Here is a 21,875-nt window from a genome sequence, read left to right on the forward strand (position 1 = left end):
TGGCATGTGATTCCCATACTTGTGGTAGCATGACCTTCTGTTAAGCCTGTGCATGAGCAATCCGACACTGTAACAGAGCCGATATGGATTCCAGTGTGTTGCTGTTGATCCTGGCTCACAGGTAGGATTTAGCGCAGAATTTTAACTGCATTTGGTATTTAGTCGTTCTGCTTTTAGGGCAGGTGTTGATGGTTGAATGTGTTACACAAACTGCACCTGTTTCTTTTTTGCTAAAGTTATTTTTTTGGCCTTTATGCCTTTATTTGACAGAGACAGCTGAAGACAGACAGGAAAGGTGGGTAGAGACAGAGGAGATGACACGCAGCAAAGGGCTGCAGGTCGGATTCGAACCTGGGCCGCTGTAGCAACTCACCAGCTCTACCGACTGAGCTAACCGGGCGCCCACAAACTGCACCTGTTCTTTGTGAAATACAGTCTAACATACAGGCAGCTGTACAGTATACTGGGTGTTAGTCCAGATAAGGTGACAAGGTGACATGGTGAGATTAATTGTGTTGCCTATGTTGCAGGCTTATAGATATGGTTTAAATCAAGAATACAGTGTCAATAAGCAAGTTTTTCCAATATGGATAAACTTTATATTTTGATAAGTCAAATTTATGCAAAATCATCTGAACTAGTTTCTTTCATCCCAATCAGAAATCTGTTTAACAACAAAACACAGTCATATAATCTACAGCTGAAACAATAAGTCAGTCAATATTTTTGGACTATTGGCCAGACAAAGGAAGCTGTTTGAATATGTGAGCTTGGGCTTTAGGAAATCATGATGGGTATTTTCACTGCTTTCTAACATTTTGTAGACTCCTACAAGAATAGAAGAATGAATCAATTAACTGAGAAAATAAAAGTCACATTTATTGAAAAGGAAAATAATTGTTAGTTGCGGCCTTAGTATCATCACAATACTCCTCTGAAAGCTGATAAATGATTTTGAATTGAAATGAAATTATTATTATCACACAACCCAACAGCAGATATGTTGGATACCCATTTAAACTTGGATAAACTGAATCTAAATTATAAGTTATATTTATTCTTCAGGTTAATATGTTCATGTATTATGTATATATATAGTGTAATACACATACTGCATGCATTTCATAAGTCAGATATCAACATGTGCCTGCATGTTGCTGCAGGTGAAACTACAGTCAAAATGTGTTTGTGGGCTCACTCTTCTGTAGAAAACAGTGATATTTGTTGTAAAGTTACTTGTTTACTGGGTCTCTTGCCTCACAGGAATATAGGAAATCATCTTACATGATGTTGTTTATTTAACATCTTACATGTTGTTTGCTGCTTTGCATGCGAAAACATGCAAAGCAGCAGTAAACACGCCTAAACCACAGCATCCTGCAGATAAGCTTCTCCCATCATTCCCTCTGAGAGTTGTAACTGCCTGTCTGGGATGGGTGGGTGATGTCACTGATGCTTTCTGGTGCACTGCTCCTGTAATGGAGTCAATTTAGCTCCACGCTGAGCCATTTCTGTCCAGCCTCACCCCATGAAGGACACATTAGTCCCCTCGCCCTCCATCCCACTATCTATCGTTTCCTTCTCTCATCTCCCTTGTTCACTTCCTGCTGCTTCCTCTGATCTTTCTCTCTACGCCTCTCCTACTTCATATTGTACATCCCCACATTTACATTTTGTTTCCTGTGCCACCCTTCATCAGCTTTTCCCATATCCCACCTTACCCATTCCGTTCTGCAATAAATACGCTCCACCTGCTAATGATACGCTGCTGCACGGGGATATAAGCATAATTATATTATAGTCAAATGAAAACTGCAGCAAAAGGTCTTGATTAAATGCTAATCAGTGGCACTGTGAGTAGTGATAGTGCTCAGAGAAATAAATGTATAAACCACACTCACACAAAGACACAACTTCATACACATATCCCAGTAGCCTGAGAGTGTATTTTGGAATAAAGTAAACATCACTTTCACTGGGTTGTTCAGTTTCTTGGAAGCAGTTGTGTGGGAGTGCGTTGTGTTTAAACACCACACTATCTGAGGCCAGCACTCCCGCTGCCTCCTTTGAAGCTGTTTCAACTTTAACCCAAGACAAGTTTCACATTCTCTCTGAACATTTTCTTCTTTAAATCTCTGTTTTAACCAGAAGCATAAACACAAGTTGACTTCCATCATTATCAAAGTCCATCACGGTCATTCCCTCTCCATCACCTTCCTGTATCTCCAGTATGTGGTATTTTCCTTTTGCTCTGCCCCAGCCCCAGCCCTAGAGTTCCATGAGCTTATTAATACACGCTCACACCCATCCAACCTCCAACTCCATCCCTTCCATCTCTGCCTCTTGCATGACTACACAAAGAAGGGATTAAGTTATCAGGATGATAAAGTGATATCCATACACTTCTGTTGGTGTGCTAAATTTGACTTGTCGCAGTGGAAACTGAACTTTAAATAGCCCACTCTATGTTTATGCCAGATTAGTACCGGCACACGCACAGCTCACTTGCTAATTTGCCTAAACTGTCTTACGCGGTGGGGTCAGATTAAGTGGTGTGATGACTTGCACTCTTGCCGCACAGGCCTGTGGGCTTGTCATTTAGAGTTCACTCAGGGATAGAGGATACGGATACACAAACACACACACACACACACACACACACACACACACACACACACACACACACACACACACACACACACACACACACACACACACACACACACACACACACAAACATAGGGTCACATTTGAAAGAAAATGGTTACAATTACATGAAATATTAATTAGCTCTAAATTCAAATGTAACATACAATTTGGGATGATCAAGGTTACATGCAGTGTCCTCCAGAGGGGAGAAGTAAAATGCAGAGCAGTTTTCTCTGCTGGATAGAGGAACAGAGGATGGTGGGTGTGCGTGTGGGTGGAAGCAAATAGAGGCCAGAAAAAGGGATTGGCATGAAGGGAAGAAAAAGAGAAAAAACAGATAAAGTAGCAGGTTGGGAAGAGATGAAGAAATAAATAAGAGGAATTAAAATGAAATCTAAAGAATTGATATTCTGGTGTTTTATGGTAAAGTTATGGACTGGGTGCAGGTACAGTGGATCACTGCCCTATATTCCAGTTTACATATTCCCTGATGTGTAGACATCTCAAGTGTCTCAGTCCCAAAATTAACCTGACACCTTGACTTTGCTCTGTTTGTACTACTCTACATTATGCCCTGTTATACTTTCAGCCTAGTCAGCTAAATGCAAATATGTCTCATATATATATTTATATATCTATCTATGTGTGTATATATATATATATATATATATATATATATATATATATATATATATATATATGAGATATAACCTATGCTTTGAACTGCAAAATAAAAGAGACTATGAGGTCAAAGACTGATTAGGTGAATAAGACTTCAAAGAAGGGGAGACACGTAAAATGGGAGATTACTGTACATCCACGCATAGATGGGAAAACACATTTCTATTGCACTACTATACAAATCTAGAGTGGAACGCGTGTCTTGCAAAGAATGGTACACTTTAAGGCTCAGGCTGAACACACATGGTCATTAAACATTTACCTCAATCTGCAGTGGCCAAGAGAGAGAGGCCAGCTAACATCGCCAAATACAACATTATTTCATTTGACAGCCATATTGATGAAACTCTTGGAACAAAACATCAAATAAATAGAGTCAAGAAATTATTTAGGGACTATTGATTGTACCTCAGTAGTGTGTTTCTCTCCCATGTTAAGCTTTCTATGTGGCCTAGCAACAAACACTGAGCTGGCTGCAAGAGAGGAGAGGAAAGGAGACGAGCCCTGAAGCTATCAGGAAAAATCTTGTGGGTAGCCACGTCCCTGTTATGGTCACAGAATCACAACCTTAACCAAAGCTTCATCCCTGTGAAGCTGTGTCTGCAGCTTTTTCATAATATGCTTTTATCCCTGCAGTCTGTTACTCTGATAAACTGTAGCTCCTCTATCTCTCTCTGTTCATGGTATTTCCCAGTGCTTGCTCTATCTTTCATTTTCTTTGGCCAAAACCCCCCGTTTCTTTCTGCGAGCACTTTGTTGCGATTCAAGTAAAAGTCCTGGCTATCAATATTTCATATCAAAGTACATCTACCTTACTATGTCCTCCTTCACTGGTGCTACCAGATACAAATGACTTCTTTGTCAGAGCACAGAGAAGATATCTATGGCTGATAAGATTGGAGATTTCATTATCATACTATTAAAGTTCATAGAAAAGCAAAATGTTCGCTCAACCAAACCTCATGTTTAATCTAAAAGACAAAGGACTAAAAGGAAATTTCTTTGACATTTACTATTGAAATGGTATTACATTTATTCTTGTGAATGGAACTCCAAGCTTGCTGCAGAGCTCTGCAACATGCTTTGCATGATGCTGTGCATGCAATGTTCTACATGGCTGGCTACAGTGTGCTGCATTTGCACTTCTACATGGTCATGCACACATACACGCACACTCTACACACGTATGCAGTGTGCACTAATGTAATCTGCTGGCTGTGTACACTGCATCTTTCAGTGCAGAGCCCTGTGGGGACCAATGAGAACCCTTCTATACACTTTCTGTTTCTGCAGGCATGGAGGCTGCCCACTTGAACACAGGCAGAAATGTGGGCACACGTGTCTGTAAACACACCTTATCACACACACACACACACACACACACACACACACACACACACACACACACACACACACACACACACACACACACACACACACACACACACACACACACACACTCAAATACAAATGGACATGCATTTATGTACTTGTCCTCAAATGCAACAATTACATCGCCTGAAAGGATTTTGAATTATTCTTCAAAATCCCACAAAAAGTTTAGGGAAACATTGTGGTTATGGCAAATAAGGCACAGTTAAGGTATTTTAAGCATGCTTATGTTATGGCTGAGTTAAGGTAACTCAAACACTTGCTAAAATGTGCTGTAGAATTGAGGGAAACTACAGAGTTGGATGTTAATTGTCTGTGAGTTTGTCACAACAAGCAACTTCTTTCACATTACACAGTAATCTGACCAACACAAAAATACTGATTAGAGCAGCTTTAATTTTAAGCAATATCCAGTTCTTATGTTTGTCCACCTCCACCTGTTCCGCTCCCTATTTTTATTTTTGTTAAGCCTAGAGATAGAGTAGCCAATTGCTCCAGATTAGGGCTGTGAACCCCAGCAAACCACAGTGTCCCTCAACAAATCTAACCTTCCACCATTAAGCCTCTGCTTGGCCTTCTATCAGAGAAGCTAAACAGACAACCGCTTTAATGAGCCCGCCTTTGGCCCTGTTTAGCCTTAATCTGATATATGCCATCAATGCTAATTGATTCACCATCGTCATAAGCATGTGATTGTTGCAATGACAGAAAGGCAAGATGCCACAGTTGACACGGTGTAACAGGGCAGTTCATTTCTGTCCTCAGACTCTGTAGTGTCGTCAGAGGGGATTAGGGTAGCAGCACATCAGGTTGGGGGTGTGTCTGCCTGTCTGTCAGACAGACGGGAGGCTGGATTTATACCTCTCGACACCAGAGTTAATCCCAGCAAGAAGACAGACTCGGGTTTTCAATTAGGGAAGAGTAATTTGTGGAATTTTCTTGTGTTCAGTAAGACGTATTACACCGCTGAGATTAAATCGGCGCACCTCTTAAACACGCCAAAATGGTAAACATTTTTAAATTAATATTTATTAAACTTTTAAACTATTAAATATAAACAGCATTCCTCTGTCACAACTTTCCACTGCCAAAGTGTGTGCTGTTTCTCCAGACACATTCCTCCAAACTCTGAGGACATCCATTGGCTGTGTAAACCTTTAAATCTGGTGGTAAACTCACAGATATAAAAGCAAAATGAAGGGGTGAATCTCAAGTGGAGGAATGAGACGAAAACAAAAAATAAATAAATGTTTTAATGTTAAATAAATTGACATGTCAAAAAGAGAATACAGATGAATATTAATCTTTTGATGAATACATCCCTGTACTGAGAAATAAAGTGATCTTTCAAGTGAGCAAAAATTGTCTAAGGAATGAAAATGAAACCGACACCATGTTATCTATTTTGTCTTTCATCTGTCTTGTTTGAATATTCCTCAGTCGGAATATTATATTATATTATATATATACATATAAATGTATCTGTGTGTATGTACTCTTGTGTGTTTGAGACCACTTGAAAATTAAATTAATATGGCTTCTGAGACATACATACCCATACAAACACAGCCAAAAGGTCACCCTGGAAGTGCGTCACTTTATAAAATTCCACACTGCCCCGGCTGAATTGAAGATTAAAGGCCAGGGTTTCATCAGCTATGACATGTGAAGAAAGGGAATAAATACATATTGAAGTAATAACAGAGGAGATGAATCATGCATCCAAGGGTGGATGAATCACTGCCTTAGCCGATTTAATGCTTCACATTATAATCCGCATTAGCCTTTACCCATTCACAATGCAGCTATATGTTTAAAGGAGACCTCCTAATCTCTCCCCGTATTACCTGAGACAAACAAGAGAAGAGAAAATCTAGATTTTCAGGTTTTATTTTCTGCATGATTACACATTCTTGTTTACTCCATGCGTTGTAATGTGGTGGGACTGGCCGCGTTGTTGGTATTTTTAGAAGTGAGCTTTCCTTCACATCTGCCTCTAAGTGTTAAGCAGTTTTACAGTAATACTAAGCTTTATGGTGTCTATCTGTGGCATAAAATTACTTTTATGCAACATTAATGCAGTTTTAAAGCGGTATTAGTGTGATCCAAATAGAGCATGTATGGCGGGGGGAAAGCAACCACTCAAAAAGGCGAGAACAGCAACACTGGAAACGTGACAAAGGCCGGTACTACTTTGCCTTGTATCAACAGTCATCCATCAACATTAGTATTGTTATTTGCTTTCAGACACCTTATTCAATACCTTGGAACAGGAGGCTAAAACTAGGGATGCTTAAGAGGGCTAGGTGGCCTTTAGATACTGTCACGCTACTTAAGGGGGATTTATTGCTAAACAAGTATACTTTAAAAATCTTTACTTGGGCTAGTTCCAGAAACAGTGGTAACTCCCGCTGCATGGAAGAACTCAGACTTCTAGTGGGTTTGGCTGATTCATATGCCAGCATACATCGCAAATTAAATACAAAATAGGTGGAGAAGTCCCATAAATGTTTAGAAGTTCTGTATGAAAGAGTGTCTAGAAATAAGGAAGACTTTAGAGGTAACAAGTGATTTGGGAGAAAGGGGAATGATTGGAGGACTCTGGGGTAAGATGAAGGGCAGAGAATACGGGGTGAAAAAGCATATATTTCACACAAGAGATGTGGATAATCAAAGAAGGATATAAAGAGAACTAACTTAACAGTGAGTCACTGGAGGTGAATCACAAACAGGCATAAAGAAAAAAGCTGAGCTGCTGTAAAAGTAGCACCAAGTTCAGAAAAAAATAGAGGAATCCAGACATAAATATGCTGCTGAAGCTGAGGGAGTAAAACCGCAAACATTAGAAACATGCAAGCGTGTAAAAGCACCAGCACGTCCATAGTGTGCTCAGCCAGTGGTGTTTCTTGGTTGACACTTGCACTGTACACAGCCCTGTATTCTGAAATACAAAGAGACAGGTGGTCCTTTCAGCACACCGGTCAATACCTGAGAGTCATCCTATCGATTGGCAAGGCTTCAACCAAATGTCAACACCCAACAGACCGAAATCTTCCCTGATCCTGCAGCGGTGGAGGACAGATCCCTCTTTAGCTGGGAGTACCACATAAAAACACAAAGAAAATGTGTGCTGTGATATGTCTGACAACACTTCAGAAGATGCACAGATACCATTCTTTTTTGACTTACTAAGTCACATACACAGACACGTATTCTAATGGTTTGACTACAGACAGTGGGCCAGACCCACATCTGCACATAGGCTACACCAGAGAAAACCAGAAGGTGTGTGACCTTTGAGGTATGTCAGATGCTGATCCTTTGGGCCACTCCTTGGCTTCCTGACATTGACACATGGGTCATGTAGTCAGAGTGTGTGTCCCTGTCCCAGTGTGCCCTCGGGCCAGTCGGGTGATTCCCTCCAATGGCAGTAAGTTGATTACAATCACACTAGGAGCTAGCTGAAGGACTGTATCAATGCCTCTTGTCACATCACCTGACTTGACACACAGATGGACAGTTCCAGTTTGGGGCGCATTTAGTGCTGTGTTTGAGTGATTTACTGATTTTATGAATGGCTCGGATGACAACTGAATTGGAAGAGTGGGATGATCAGAACATGAAAAGCTATTGATCTTATATCATCATCTAATATCTCACACATGAGCTGTTAGGGGGATTAAAGCTGTGACCGCTGGGTAACAGAGAGGTTTCAGTAACTAATATGGACCCTGCAGCCTCGACTGACTGCATAACATTTAGGAATTTAATCAAAGTTTCTGTAATATTTTTTCTTAAAATAAGTGGAAAAAAGGTTTAAACTGTTTTAATCAAAGTGATTCTTTTAAATAAATGTCAAGGTCCAATTTCAGTTGGTCTCCTAACAAGTCTACAGCCATGCTAGCGGTATTGTGAGGTTGTACTTAAGGCTAAATGCTAATGTCATGCACATATAATGTTTACCATGTTCATCATCTTAGTTCAGCATGTTAGCATGCTAACATTTGATAATTAGTGGTTAAAAAAAGAACACCTGAGGGTGATGGGAATGTCTTTAGTAGGCATTTGTTAAAATTCAAGTTAAAATTTTAATCTGCTGGATAAAATGTCAGGGAATGACCAAAGTTTTTATTCATGCTCTAGACATCATGGATATCTGTAGTTGCTGAGATATTTCCGTTTGGACAGAAGTAGTGGCAGAGAAGCAGACTGACATTGCCATCCTTAGAGCCATGTCGCTAGCATAGATTAAAAAAAACACCCAAAACATTGGCACATATCTCAAGACAATTCAAGAAACTCTTGAAACAAGCAGAAATATCTCCTGCCATGCATAAATTGTTAAATACTGTGCTTAAACTTTTACGGCTGAATATAAGAATACAGTATTTAAGATGATATTTTTGCAGAATGGATGTCAGATGTAGGAAAAGGTGCATTAAAGCATTTGAAGTATGGCAGAGTTACTGTGGTAGCACGACCTTGGCTCAGCAGAAACACAGGAGGCGCAGGGTATAATAATTTCTTCTGTCACTCATTATAAAAAAAAAAGCCATAGAGGCCAATGGCATATCACAAGTAAAAAAAGGGGGGAGGGGGGTATGAAAAAGGGGGCCGGCCCCAATAAAGAAAAAAAGGAAAAAGGCAAAATAGGGGGGAGGAGGGGGGGGGGGGGGGGGTGGTGGTGGTGGGGGGGGAATGTGAAGGAATGTGTTTGCACAATCACAATAACTATCTGCTTCGTCACTCATTATCCATGAGGCAATGGCTAACAAGTGGCTTCAACCCTTTTCGAGCTCCCACTGATTTGCGCTATCCGTCTCTTTTCTCTTATAGGTCCTCAGAGACCCCTTCATAGAGCGGAGGTTTTTAATTAATCTCTTCTGTCCTACAAAACCAAGTCCCCGTTCTGCTGCTGATGCTTCGGTGACCCTCTGATTGGCCTGGAGAGTCAGGCAGAGACACCGTTCTTCCTCTTTCTTTCACATAAACACAAACTCAGCTTGCCAGCTTCTTTTTGCCTCTTTTCTTCACTCTCAAACAGAGGAGAACAGATTATTACATCTCAGTGCAATTAAAACTGACGATATTTCACGCTCATCATATCCCAGCAGCCACTGCACTGAATATGACTGTGTGTGCTCTCCGCTGCACAATAGGAGGTAATTTCAGCGTGAGTGAGAACTATTAAAGCGTTTGGCAGAAATGACACAAACAGTAAATTACCAAAAACATGGGAACATCGAGAAAAAGAAAATCATCCCGCTGAAAAAGCATGCAATCTGAGGACAGGTTTAAGTCAGAGACCTGAACTGTGCTGGTGATGTACAGCACAAGCATTTCCCTTGGATTTGCATTAGAGGTTGGTTGTGGGGGCTGAGGTACCAGCTGCTCTGCCTCTCACACAGCCTGTATAGAGATGAATTGCTCCCTGGGTGTCAATAAGTCACCATGGCACACCACGGTCACCATGGAAACTACGCAAACACAGCATTTCCGAGGAAAGAAGTAAAATGAAGTTGATTACACATTGCTTTTTTTTTTCCTTTCAAGAGCTCCTTGGAGGGATTTTCTTGGTCAGGGGAGACTGCCAGGACACTGCCTCCAAAGGATATCCCTTTTGTTAGAGAGGATTCTCAATACGGATCACTTGGTTTTGCTTCTCATTTTTCAAGGTGTCTGGATTGTTTGTGCATTCACTGCATGTAAAGCCGCTCAGTTTCTATATCTAGTAGCAGCAGGGCACCTCTGTGCTGCCACTCTGGAAGCAAACACACAGGTAGTGGAGACACCTGAGGAAGTACTTCTCTGACCAGTGAATCATAAACATGACTGATATAGAGCCAAAAGTTAAAATTCTACAGTGAATACCAATGCACTCTCATATCACTGCTTCCAAGATGGAACTGTGAGCTGGATCACAATTCAGCTTTTACCCTGAAATAAAGACAGAAATGTGGAGGGGACAGGAAAACAGAGCAGGGAGATGAAAGGCCGCAGGAAGTCAGAGTTATAAGAAGAAATGGAGGGTCGTAGAGCCATGGTGATAAAAAAGGAAATGTAAAGGAAGGCTATGAAAGCAGCTGGAGTGGTAAACAGGGAATGGAGAGGAGGTGAATGATATTGAAAGAGAGATGGCATGGGAAGAGTGAGGGAGACAACAGCGTGGCACTCACTGTGTTGTGGCACCAACAGAAAGCTGGCTCAGCAGTATTTTAAGGTGTGCGTGTGTGTGTCTACGGGCATGTCTGTTTGCGTGCTGTACTTACTGAGGGCATACTGTGTGTATTATTATATGTATGTGCAGAGATGTGGAAAACTAACTGTGAGCTGTGAGTACACAGTGTGTGTTTGTGTGTGAAGGGGGTTCATTGAAGCACGTAATGGAGACCGGGTGTTCACAGCGTTTAGAATGATGACTCTTCTACCCCCTGTCCTCCCTCCATCTCCCCGTGTTTCTGATGTCTTCTGGGATGAGGGAAACGGCAAAAGACAGGGTGAGCAAACCTCACAAGAGGCAGAGGTGGATGCAGTGAGCAGGAGGAGATGAGGAAGGCAGGAGGAGGAAGGAACACATTAGCCTCTTACCCAGAGTGTCACTCAAGCTGGCAGTGCCAGCCAGCACTGCCGCTCACTGCTGGTCCACAGCCACTCCCAGCCTTCAGTGGGATTTATGCCTCTCTCTGACGGTGCTCAGACCTCCTGGGGCATTTTGCCAATTTATATCCCTTGGACTTTTTGCAAGCTGAACAGGCATCATACAAAGTGTGTAACAAGAAATCGAAGGCTATGGGAAATTAATAATGCTTACCTAAAGAGGCTATAATCAACATTTTGATCACATGATTACTTGTATTTGAGAACCCTCTCACTACGAGAGAGTTTGCTTGTAATAATGAACCCACAAAGAATTAACTCCTGACTCTGAAGTTCCCATTACTCACTGTTTGGGCTGCAGAAGACAGCTGTTTTAAGTGAAAAAGGTTTGACTATACGCTACCTGCCCAGCACCAAATGGCAAACAGATAAAGTAAGGGACTAGCTGGTGAATATAGCATTCACAGCATTTAGCAGCTAAAGAGCCAGATATTTCCCTCAGGAGTTGGGGCAGACCTAAACTATTACATTCAGGTGGATACTAACACAACTCCATATGAACAGTACTGTTGTTCCATCTTTTGATTGCCAGCTGTTTGACACGTTTGCCATCTCAACTGAAACAAATGATAGTATGTCAGATACTGTAAGTATCAACAAAAACTTGATAAACGTGTATATGGAGTTGTTATAACAGGAATCGCAACTGATTCATTGTTCAAGTAATTTACCAATACAAAATGGCAAACATTACACTACACTACTTATAAACACAAGTTCTGGCATCTGAAACGCGAGAAGGAATTGGTGATTTTTTTAATATGTCATAATAGATTAAACATCTTTGGGTATTGAACAGCTGGTCGGACAAAACAAGAAATTTGAAGATGTCACCTCTGGGAAATGAACGTCTTATACAGTAAACGATTACTTGAAAAAAAGTGACGGATGAATTGATTATGAGAATAATCCTTAATAGCAGCACTAGTCATAACTGATTTTTTTCACTTAGGAAATGTGAGGGTGTATTCTGGGGATGACAGTAGAATTACTAATGAGACTTCAGCCATCAGGATTCTCACACCATCTGGCCACTCATTAGCCTTGGCTTGTATTGGCCATGTTATTTATACTAGACTTGTGTTAAAGTGAGTTTTTCTTGTACCCTTAAATCCCGTTTTGCCTGTTGTTCTCTCCTTCTCTATTCGTTTAAGTGTACAAAAAACAGAGTATATTAGCCATGCCTCATGAGTTCCTTTTCATGATATTTTCATTTGTGGATCACTACATGCATGGTCAAATGCAATAAGCCTTAAGACAGGCCAGTGGGCTCTGCTGGGACACCATTGCCACTGAGCTGCATCCAGGCGGTAATTCCTCTGCATGCAAGTTCCCACTGGTAATCAGGAAAATGGAAGAAAGCAGCAGCGGTTTGTTTGTGCAAAGCAAAGCAAAGCGAGAGACTAGGATAGAGGTGTGTGTTTTGCAATTACTGCACACACAGATCAATAAGTATTTCTGAAATAATTAAAAATTCACAACAGCGTGATTGCAACAGATAATTTAAAGGGTCAGAGGCATCAATAGCATTCTCTTGCATCATCTTCAATAACTTCCTTTGCCTCACTTCAAATGTGAGACTCACAGATACATTTTACAATTAATATACATTTAACATTTTGATTAAAATTAAAGGGCTGCAGTGTACTGACCTCCTTTAAATTTTAAATATGACCCTGAGATACCGCTGCTGTAAAACCAAAAGAGATTTAGTCAGCCTCCTAACAGTGAGATATAATCTGACAAAATTGTCCCGAACCGTTGATTGTTTTCCTTGTTACCTTGTTTTTTTTTCTGCACATGCAGTGGTGCACCAGCAATATAATATAATATAATATAAACACATATTAACACTAATTTCATAGATTTTAAAGTCATTTTAGTATTTCACAATCTGCTGATATTACAATCCTGGTAAACACACAGTTGTTATGAAAGTTGATATTTGCTGCTTAGTAACATAACTATAAATTCAAACAGCACTAACACAACTGTGGAGAGTGGAGAGTGCTCTATCCACTGCTTACACCACTCCTGCAGTTTGTTGTCCATATGAGGAAATTCATGTTTAGAGTGAGTAAATAGCAGAACAAACGAGTGAGTATTTGCTGTATATACAACAAATCTGCCACTTTTCATGAAAACAATAGAGGGCACGCTTACAAATGCTTTCAACAAATGAAATAGCTATAGAGTATACAGTACAAGGTACAGTATGAGTGTGTTTTGAAGAAGGAGAGACATTAATTCCAAAAAAGTGCTGCTTGTTATTTAGCGTGTAAAGAGTCTGTGCCTTTAAAGCTTCCATTTTACTTTCAGTCCCAATATTGGATGATAACCATTTCTGATCTGAACCAAATCATTAGAGGACTCATTTCAACTTGAGCTAATCGTGTTGCCGGTGATTTTTTAAAGAGTAAACAAAGACAGTGGTGGGCATGGGGACTGAGTAAGTGCAGGTCCTGGAACATCCAGATGATAAATGCTGCTGCCTCATACCATGCAGGGACTATAAGGACTCATGCCACCTATAATCTAGGAGGTTCACTCTTATCTGATTATGATTGCGGGGTAAAGAGGATTTAGGTGCTGGTGTCTAAATGCTAGGCTGTACTGATTAGAGGCCCGGTGGAAGGCTTATGTAACTCGGAGACTGCAGGGGGGGCGAAGGTTTGCACTTCCTAAATTACAAACTCCTCTCCTGTAATACATCCTGATAACTTCCTTAAGGCCAAATAAGATAATGTAGTACAAGGCTAACTCCTACAGGTTGGAGTTGTTATCAGCCGCTCTGCCTCCTGCACAGAAGCATTACCTTGAGAGAAATAACTGACTTTAAAACATTGAGAAGAGCTGATATCTGCAGTCAAGGGCAGTATTCATTGGACAGGCTTTTTACAAAATAAGCAAAAAGTAACTCAAATCAATTTGAGCAACAAGCAAGAGAACATTTCTTCCATAGTATGCCAATGCCTATTGATTTAACCTTCTGAAGACTGACCACAATCCATGCAGGGATGAAAGGATGATATCAAAACACAAGGTAGTGGACCCGCTGCTTGAATTTGCCCCAATGGCACATACCGTGGAGAACATTTGGCTTAATGCTGACTAAAGGCCTCTCCCTCACTTTCCCTATCCCCACCTCCCTTCATCTTTCCCTTTCGACTATCAGAAACTACATCAATACACACAAAAGGCAAAATGCTTGCAGCAGAGCTGTAAAAGCTTGGAAGAAAATGGACGGGTGGAGAGAAAGAGGCTGTCTGCAGTGATCTGAAACAACAGACAGCTGTGGACTTACTGAATTTGCTCCACATTTTCAGCATTTTCTGCTGCTCTGTCACTTATTCACAATTACATAAATTATATACATAAACAAAATCAAAAGTGTGTATTGTGCACTGGTGGCTGCACTGCATTAAGGCAGATGAATATGACAAAATTCACATTCACAAAGACTGGCATTTAAGGTGTCTGTTACAGTACCTTATTATGCTACAGCTCGCTCACATTGTGTCATCATCAACAGTGTCTGTGTTGGACTGACTTTGGCTGCTCCCAAGCGTGGGAGGACCAAACAGCACAAGTCTGCGCCCATGAAGGCCCATTGCTTAGCATTCCCACTAGCTAGACTACATTATTAGATAAAGGCAAGAGTAATGGTGCACATGCACAATAAGAGCAAGCACAAGGCTAGACGTGGCTGATGCAGGGAGGGGGGGGGGAGATAGAAAACCCAACTTGAAATGTCTGGCAAGTAGAAACATTGATCTCTTTAAAATGCTCTGAATCCTTGGCCATTATTTTCCAGGGCTGGCCAGACTGAGTGGACTCTAAAGTGAAGAAAACCCAAACAGGGGAATGTTTGCTGTCTTAGAGTGATGGGTGTGATACAACGTTAATATTTCATATGACGTTGTTAATATTCTGAAAAGCGTATCTAGTAGCTTTGCATGGACACAAATCAAAATGAAAAGATGCTGCTCTTGCAAACTATGAAACATATATTAAAACTGAGCACTGTAGGCATCCATGTAACAAGTAATAGCGTTAATTTATGATACAGGGAGCACAGCCTGACTCATATGTTAATACTGAAGCACTCACTAAATCACAAGTTGTGTAGCAAATGGCTGGCAAGGTCCTGATATTTATTACACACTTTCTGCATATCGTTGTGCGCTCATCTGAACACAGAAAGAAATGCATCTGAGGCATCTAATTCCATTTCCCATCACGCTGACAAAAGATGCTTCCAGTGTAAAAACACAGGCAGGTCACAAGTTATATGCACAAAGATGCGTCTTTGCAAGAATGATGATTGGTAATGGCAACACATTTACTCAGGGAAATATAAAAAGCACAAGTCACTGTAATTCAGACTCCTTACAGCAATCCAGCAATTTGGATATGGCCTTGGTGAATGAGCTCGTTCTAAGTGTATTTGCTGCACAACAACACCCGTGACTGACTCATTGTAAACAAAAGAGGGTCAGGGCAGCACAAATCCCTCTGGCTCAATATCAAGGATGACACGTTCTACTGGATTAATAGAAATTATAGCCTAGAGTAAGGAAACAACGGAAACATGCATCTGATATTTTTTCTAAAGATTATTGCCACTTTAATCTTATATGATTTAATAGCACATGACAGCTTTTTACCAGTGGCTATAAGCTGTGGAGAAACAGAGCAGATATGTAGCACTTAAAGCTGCAGTAGGCAATATTATTCCATTATAATTTTGTTTTTGAGTCCTTAACGCAACGGCACAGGTTCAAATCCAGTCCTGGCCCCTTTGCTGCATACTATCTAACTCTTTCGCCTGCCTTTTCTGTCTCTCACTCCCGAAAAAATGCAAAAAGGCAAAAAACAAAACAAAAGTGTGTCTATAAGTGCCCAGACAACGAATTGGGGTTAGCGAACACAGAACAGAGAAGGAAGACAGAGAAAAAGAAATTACTAAATGAAAACAGAGATCAGACGAGGGTCAACATCGGAGTGACATTTTCAGGATGGATAGAGCTGTGGAGGTGGTCCTATTCCTTCTTGACAGAGTGCTATTGGTAGCACTACACCAAGTCATCTGTGCGCGTTTGGTGCATCATTAAGTGGTAGGGGCTTAGTGGAGTGATATGAGACAGCAGAGAGAAGCGTAAGGTTTTTGCACTTTGTATGTTGCCTACTGTAGCTTAAAGAAAAATGCACGGTTGTTGACAGATATGACTTTAATCTGTTTTGCTGATCAACCTCTTTTGCAAGTTTTGCAATTCTAGCTTCCAAAACACAGGTGTGACGGAAGTTCAACTGAAGGGTGTGAGTGCACATATGGAGTACAAGGCCTTGCAAAATCTTGTTGTGACATGAACTTTTACACTTTTCCCCGAGGATGCTCACCTGTGACAAGTCAAGCACTGGACACAAGATAAAGCCCTGCCCCTCCTCTTCTTCCTCACGCGACGGAGTACTCAACCAAAAGTCACGCAGTAACACAAAGAAGCCACAGCCTGTGTCCTCTTTGTTTTGACCATTGCATTCATTATTCATTGGGAAAGGTTTGCAAAGATCCAGCTCAGCATCCTGAGGCGTGACTTACATGACTGCATCTCTTACATCACTCTCTCTCTCAGGGATTTCCTCTGCCACTATATTTTCAGCCACCTCTCTTCCTTCACTTGTGGCTTTCTCTAAACACCTCTCTGCCGCTTTCTTCGGCCACTGTTTTTCTTGGCGCAATATCGGCTTAGTTTCCATCTTTTCCATTCCACATGGGCTGGCCCGTTCTCCTAAAGCATGCACCGCTGTTGTTGCTAATGAATGTAATCCTAGCTTGATTGGCCCAGCTGAAAAGGTCAGTCCTCTCATGCTTAACCTTTATTTAAGGGCAGCAAGGGCCATAGGTGCCATAAAGCAGCACACTGGTATCTAATATCTGATTAAGGCAGTGGGAGAGGAAAAAGGAAGAGAGTGAGAGAAAAGAGAGAGACAGAGAGGGATAGAGAATATGTATATGCCAGAGGACTCCGTGATTGCATTTGACAAAGGGCTCAGGTTGCTTTGTATAAAAGCACACGGCTGTGTACCAGCCTAGTAATGTCATTTCCTTGGTCAAGGGCTTTCAAGGGTTCTCACTGCACGGTGTGTGCCCCATAAAAGGCTTCCCTGACCTCAGGGAGCTGCCATCTGACAGTCAAGCAGTCCTGGTAGTCTATTTCCAAATGTACTGTTAGCTGGATAACCTTAGTGCGATCACAGGGCTGAGCCATTAGGAGTCACGTTCAAGTTCTCCTCGTAGAGCACTCAGCAGAATGTCAATGCAACTTAAATCAGGGCAGGATTTCCCTTACAGGGTTTACAGGCTTCCCCCACATGATAGTGAACAGGTCAGCAGTACTGAGACGTGTTTGTAGACTGAGTGACCGTACTGAGGAGGTAAATTACTTTAAATATGACAGTGTGTCAAATTACGCCTCTGCTGTCACCTGAGTTTGCCTTACTTTAGATATATTGGCAGCATCCTGATAATTAATTCTTGTGATATACAACTTACCCATTGTAGGCTGAATACACTTATTAAGCTGACGCAGGATCCTTGTCAATCACAAATCTACTAGTTGATTCAGGGAAAACAAGCCCTGCAGGAAAAGCACAACGTGTATAGTAGCCCCATAAAAAGGAGTTGAACCTTATGTATTCCATGCCATTACCATATTCTTGCCATTTTTAAAGCTGAATAGTGCACTATAAATTTTGCACAAGGCACCAGGGTTCTGAAATTGAATCTAACATGATTTCCAAACTGTCTCAGCCATAGGGAAATATTGTTTGCTTCAAGGGGAGAGGCCGCAACAATGCACCACACAGCACATACAGCACATCAGGAGCTGCATTTCTCACACAGAGGGGATGACGTTGCTTTGGTCACACACACGCAGGACCCTGTGTTTATGATCCTCTGACATGGAATATAATCCCAGCCAGCCCTGCCCTGCACTGCCTGATGATGAGATACAGGATACTGGAGACCAAAGGTAAATTACCAGTGATTGGATTTCATCAAGGTTGACCTACCTAATTGAGGACTGAGCCAGAGTGGGGATGAAATGAGGAGGAGTTGAAAGAGACGTCATCATTTTACCAGGAACAGCCTTGATATTGCTACACAGTCCTTTGATTTCTGTAAGATTTATTATCTACTAAAGAATCCTGCATGTAACTGATGCAGCAGTTTTCTCAACATGTGGTACGCGGGAAGGGAGAAGCACTGATGACTACCTCAAGTCGCAAATCAAATCAAATGAATGTGCTCGAGGTAAATATAGTAAATGGCACCAGAAACAACAGTACTCAGTGAGACACCTGCAACAAACTTTTGACATCATCCTGTAATTTCGCTGTCTCACAGTCAGATCCAGAAAGGAGGGCATCCAATCAGTGAGTAAGACTGACACATAATAGCACTGGAAAAGAAACTTGTACGCTGTCACAAGTCATTGATGGATCTGGTCTACACAGACACACTTTATCCTTGCTTAGAAAGCAACACTAGAAGCTGACGCACTTACCAATTAGTTTGTCAAAGCAAAGTGAGTCTAAATGCAGCTCCTGCAATGATTTCACTACTAATTTATCAGCGCCAGAACTATAGGTTTTCCTTTACTGTGATGTTTGCTTGCACTCCACACATCTACTTCCGATCCGTATCTTCTGCTTTGTTTCTTCCATCACATCAGCAGCTTTCTCTATATTTAATTCATCCTAAACAACTGTTGCTGCTTACAAAGATGGAAAGCCGACAGATGGCGAAAGAAAACACCTGATGAGAGTACAGTACACGCCTGTTTAAGATTCAAATTGATGAACTCATGCTTATTTTCTACAGGTGGGAGTAGGCCTTTAATAAGTGTGCTTGTAATGTGCTATGATCCAGGCAGAGTGTTCGGCTTTGAATGTGATCAGGAAATGTGACATGGGGGCGGTGTGATCGCACTTCCAGTTTCGGTTCCCTACCTTGGCAGCCACCGAGGAGCTGGGCTTCTCCAGGAGATCCCACAGCTTCTTCCTCTTGTCTGGGCAGCAGGTGTTATCAAACTCTCCCTCTCCCTCCCTCTCCCTCATTGTCTCTGCCTCCCTGCGCAACTCCTCATTCATCTGCTCTTTTTTCTGGTGGTACCGGGCCTGGCAGCAGGACTCCAGGTAGATCTCATCGATCCCCCAGTAGTCTAACTCCTGGCCAAACGAAAGGGCACACATTTCCTCCATCATGTGTAACTTGCCCGTGCGGTAAAAGTTCAGAATGGAGGTGAAGGCCCCCGGGTGCCGGTCGAAGAAGTACTCATTTTCGTTCAGGCTGTAGTCGTCACAGACTTCCATCAGGGACTCATGGGTGTTGCAGTCCCGTAGCTTGCCGAGCCTGGTCCTGGGTAGCCGGTCTAGGGTCCGCCACAAGACCTCGTGGTTCAGACCCCCAACGTTAAGGCGGACTCTGCGGGAGCGGGCTTTGGTGCGGATGATGTCCATGGGCTCCGGGGGCAGGGAGGGAGTGGTTTGGATGTTGGTGGGCTTGACCCCTGCTGGTCCAAGCTTCTCAGCCATGGTGATGGAAAAGGAGACTTACTGGGGTAGATGTTACGATGACACAAAAAAGGAAAATAGAAAAAAAAGTCTAAAAATGTTTTATTATGTTGGCTCCTCTTTAGGGAAGTCCCTCCATGGCTGGGAAAACAATAAAAGACAGTTTGTAAGTTAATCAAGTTCAGCATCGAAATTGGGATTTATTACAATATTGGACATTTTTTAAATGTTCTGTGTTTGGCACATTCCAAGACACAAAGGATATATAAGCTATTATCACCTGTTACTTCAGATGTCACTCAAAAATAGTAACAGCTGCACAGTGTTATAGATCCCTTATATCTCATTTTGAAGGTGTTAAACAGAATCAATAATTTTGTTTTAACAGTCAATATGGCTGCTTTGCTTTGCCACTCCACTCTAGCACTGTTATGGCTGTAGTGAGGCAACGAACTCCTGCTGGAGCACTACTCTCTATGCAGCCCATCGGTCGAAATGGGACTCAGTGGTAGGTCAGGAAACAAATCAACTGAAGGAAGACTACAGATCTACTGATGTGCTCTCACTATTTGGATGGAGGTGGCGAGTGTGACAGCAATTTCTTGAGTCTTATTCAACTTGTTATTTTTTCAAATATATTTCCACATGCCACGCTTGGTCATTATAATCACATTCCCTGACTAATATAAATCCCCTTGCACATGAAAAGAGCCACTGGAGTTTTTAATTTCAACAGTGGATTAAAATGCACCTTACACTTGAATAAGTCATCAAAATTATACAAATAGTTGCAAATATTAGAGTTTTTATTCATTCATTGAAGCAGGTTACCATTTTAATTAGGAATAGGACTGTATCATTCTTGCACAGTATTGAGATAAGCGGATGTTCTTGAATGCAACAGTTTTAAGTCACATTTTGTACTGCCTGACTATTTGTACCAAGCATCTGTGACAAAGCAGCCAATTTTACTATTCACATGGAATATTATGAGAATATATATCTCGAAAGGATGTAAAGCGGCATCACGTTGCTAATCTATATGTCTTGACTTGTTCCGCAGTCCTATAAATTAAAAAACACTGCATACCTGTTACGCTACAACGTATTTTGTGTCCTGTAAGATTTTCCTAACCCAACATCTATGTAAATAAGCCTATAAAATCCGTACCGTACAGCGCACGAATTCTTCCACTCAGTTCAAAGTGATATCCCATTTTAAAAGTCAGAGAAAAAATAGTCTCTCTCACCTTGCCGAGATAAACCACCTTTTGCATGCAAACTCTCTCTTGTTCCTAAGGGAGTAGAGGATGAAAAGGGAGCCGGGATCCCCCTTCAGTCAAGCGGCCGCGACCGAAGAGAGCACTCCGCGGACGCCGCGCAGAGAACGCGCGTCCCACATATTGTTAAAAATGAGTCGAGAAGAGAAAGGAGGGTGGAAGAAAAAAAAAGCTTGAATATCTTCCTCTACAAACGATCACCGGGACAGAACCAGTCCCGTTTCGCCATCGGAACACAAGGGAAAGAGTCCTGCCTTCATCCAAAAAGCTTGTGGCGTGCAGAGAGGACGGACTCACTGAATCACTGTGCTGCAGACGTCGTGCGCGTAAAAGGCAACGGGAAGGAACGGGATAAGCCAACTGCGGAGTGTCCCGCTGTATACTACATAAGGAGGAGTGGAGGAGTGCGCACGGGCTACACCACATCCTAGAGGTGAAAACCTTAATGCAACTGAGCAGGAAATTATATTCTGTAACACTACAAAATGAAACCAGCTCCTTCCCTTTCCGGCGAAGTGTGGATGAGTTAGAGTTTATTGATTCAGTTATTTACAGATAATCGTCGGGCTGTAGTATAAGCACACAGAAACAAGAAACACACACAGGCCATTACCTTTATCTCATATCTTAGAAATCACT

At 41.7% G+C, this 21,875-nt stretch overlaps 1 protein-coding gene across 1 annotated transcript in view; it reads right to left on the reverse strand.

Annotated features, from left to right (window-relative positions):
• kcnb2b (potassium voltage-gated channel subfamily B member 2b) overlaps window positions 1-21,660 on the reverse strand; it is an 83,503-nt gene extending 61,843 nt beyond the window's left edge. The window contains exons 1-2 of the mRNA XM_051410312.1: window positions 21,207-21,660; window positions 19,393-20,097 (exon numbers count right to left, since the gene is read on the reverse strand). Coding sequence (XP_051266272.1) covers window positions 19,393-19,977 — 585 coding nt within the window. The 5' untranslated portion in view covers window positions 19,978-20,097; window positions 21,207-21,660. The remainder of the gene's footprint in view (window positions 1-19,392; window positions 20,098-21,206) is intronic.
• Between the last annotated feature and the right edge of the window lie 215 nt (window positions 21,661-21,875).

The sequence above is a fragment of the Dicentrarchus labrax genome, unplaced genomic scaffold (genome assembly GCF_905237075.1).
Source record: "Dicentrarchus labrax unplaced genomic scaffold, dlabrax2021, whole genome shotgun sequence".
NCBI lineage: Eukaryota > Metazoa > Chordata > Actinopteri > Moronidae > Dicentrarchus > Dicentrarchus labrax.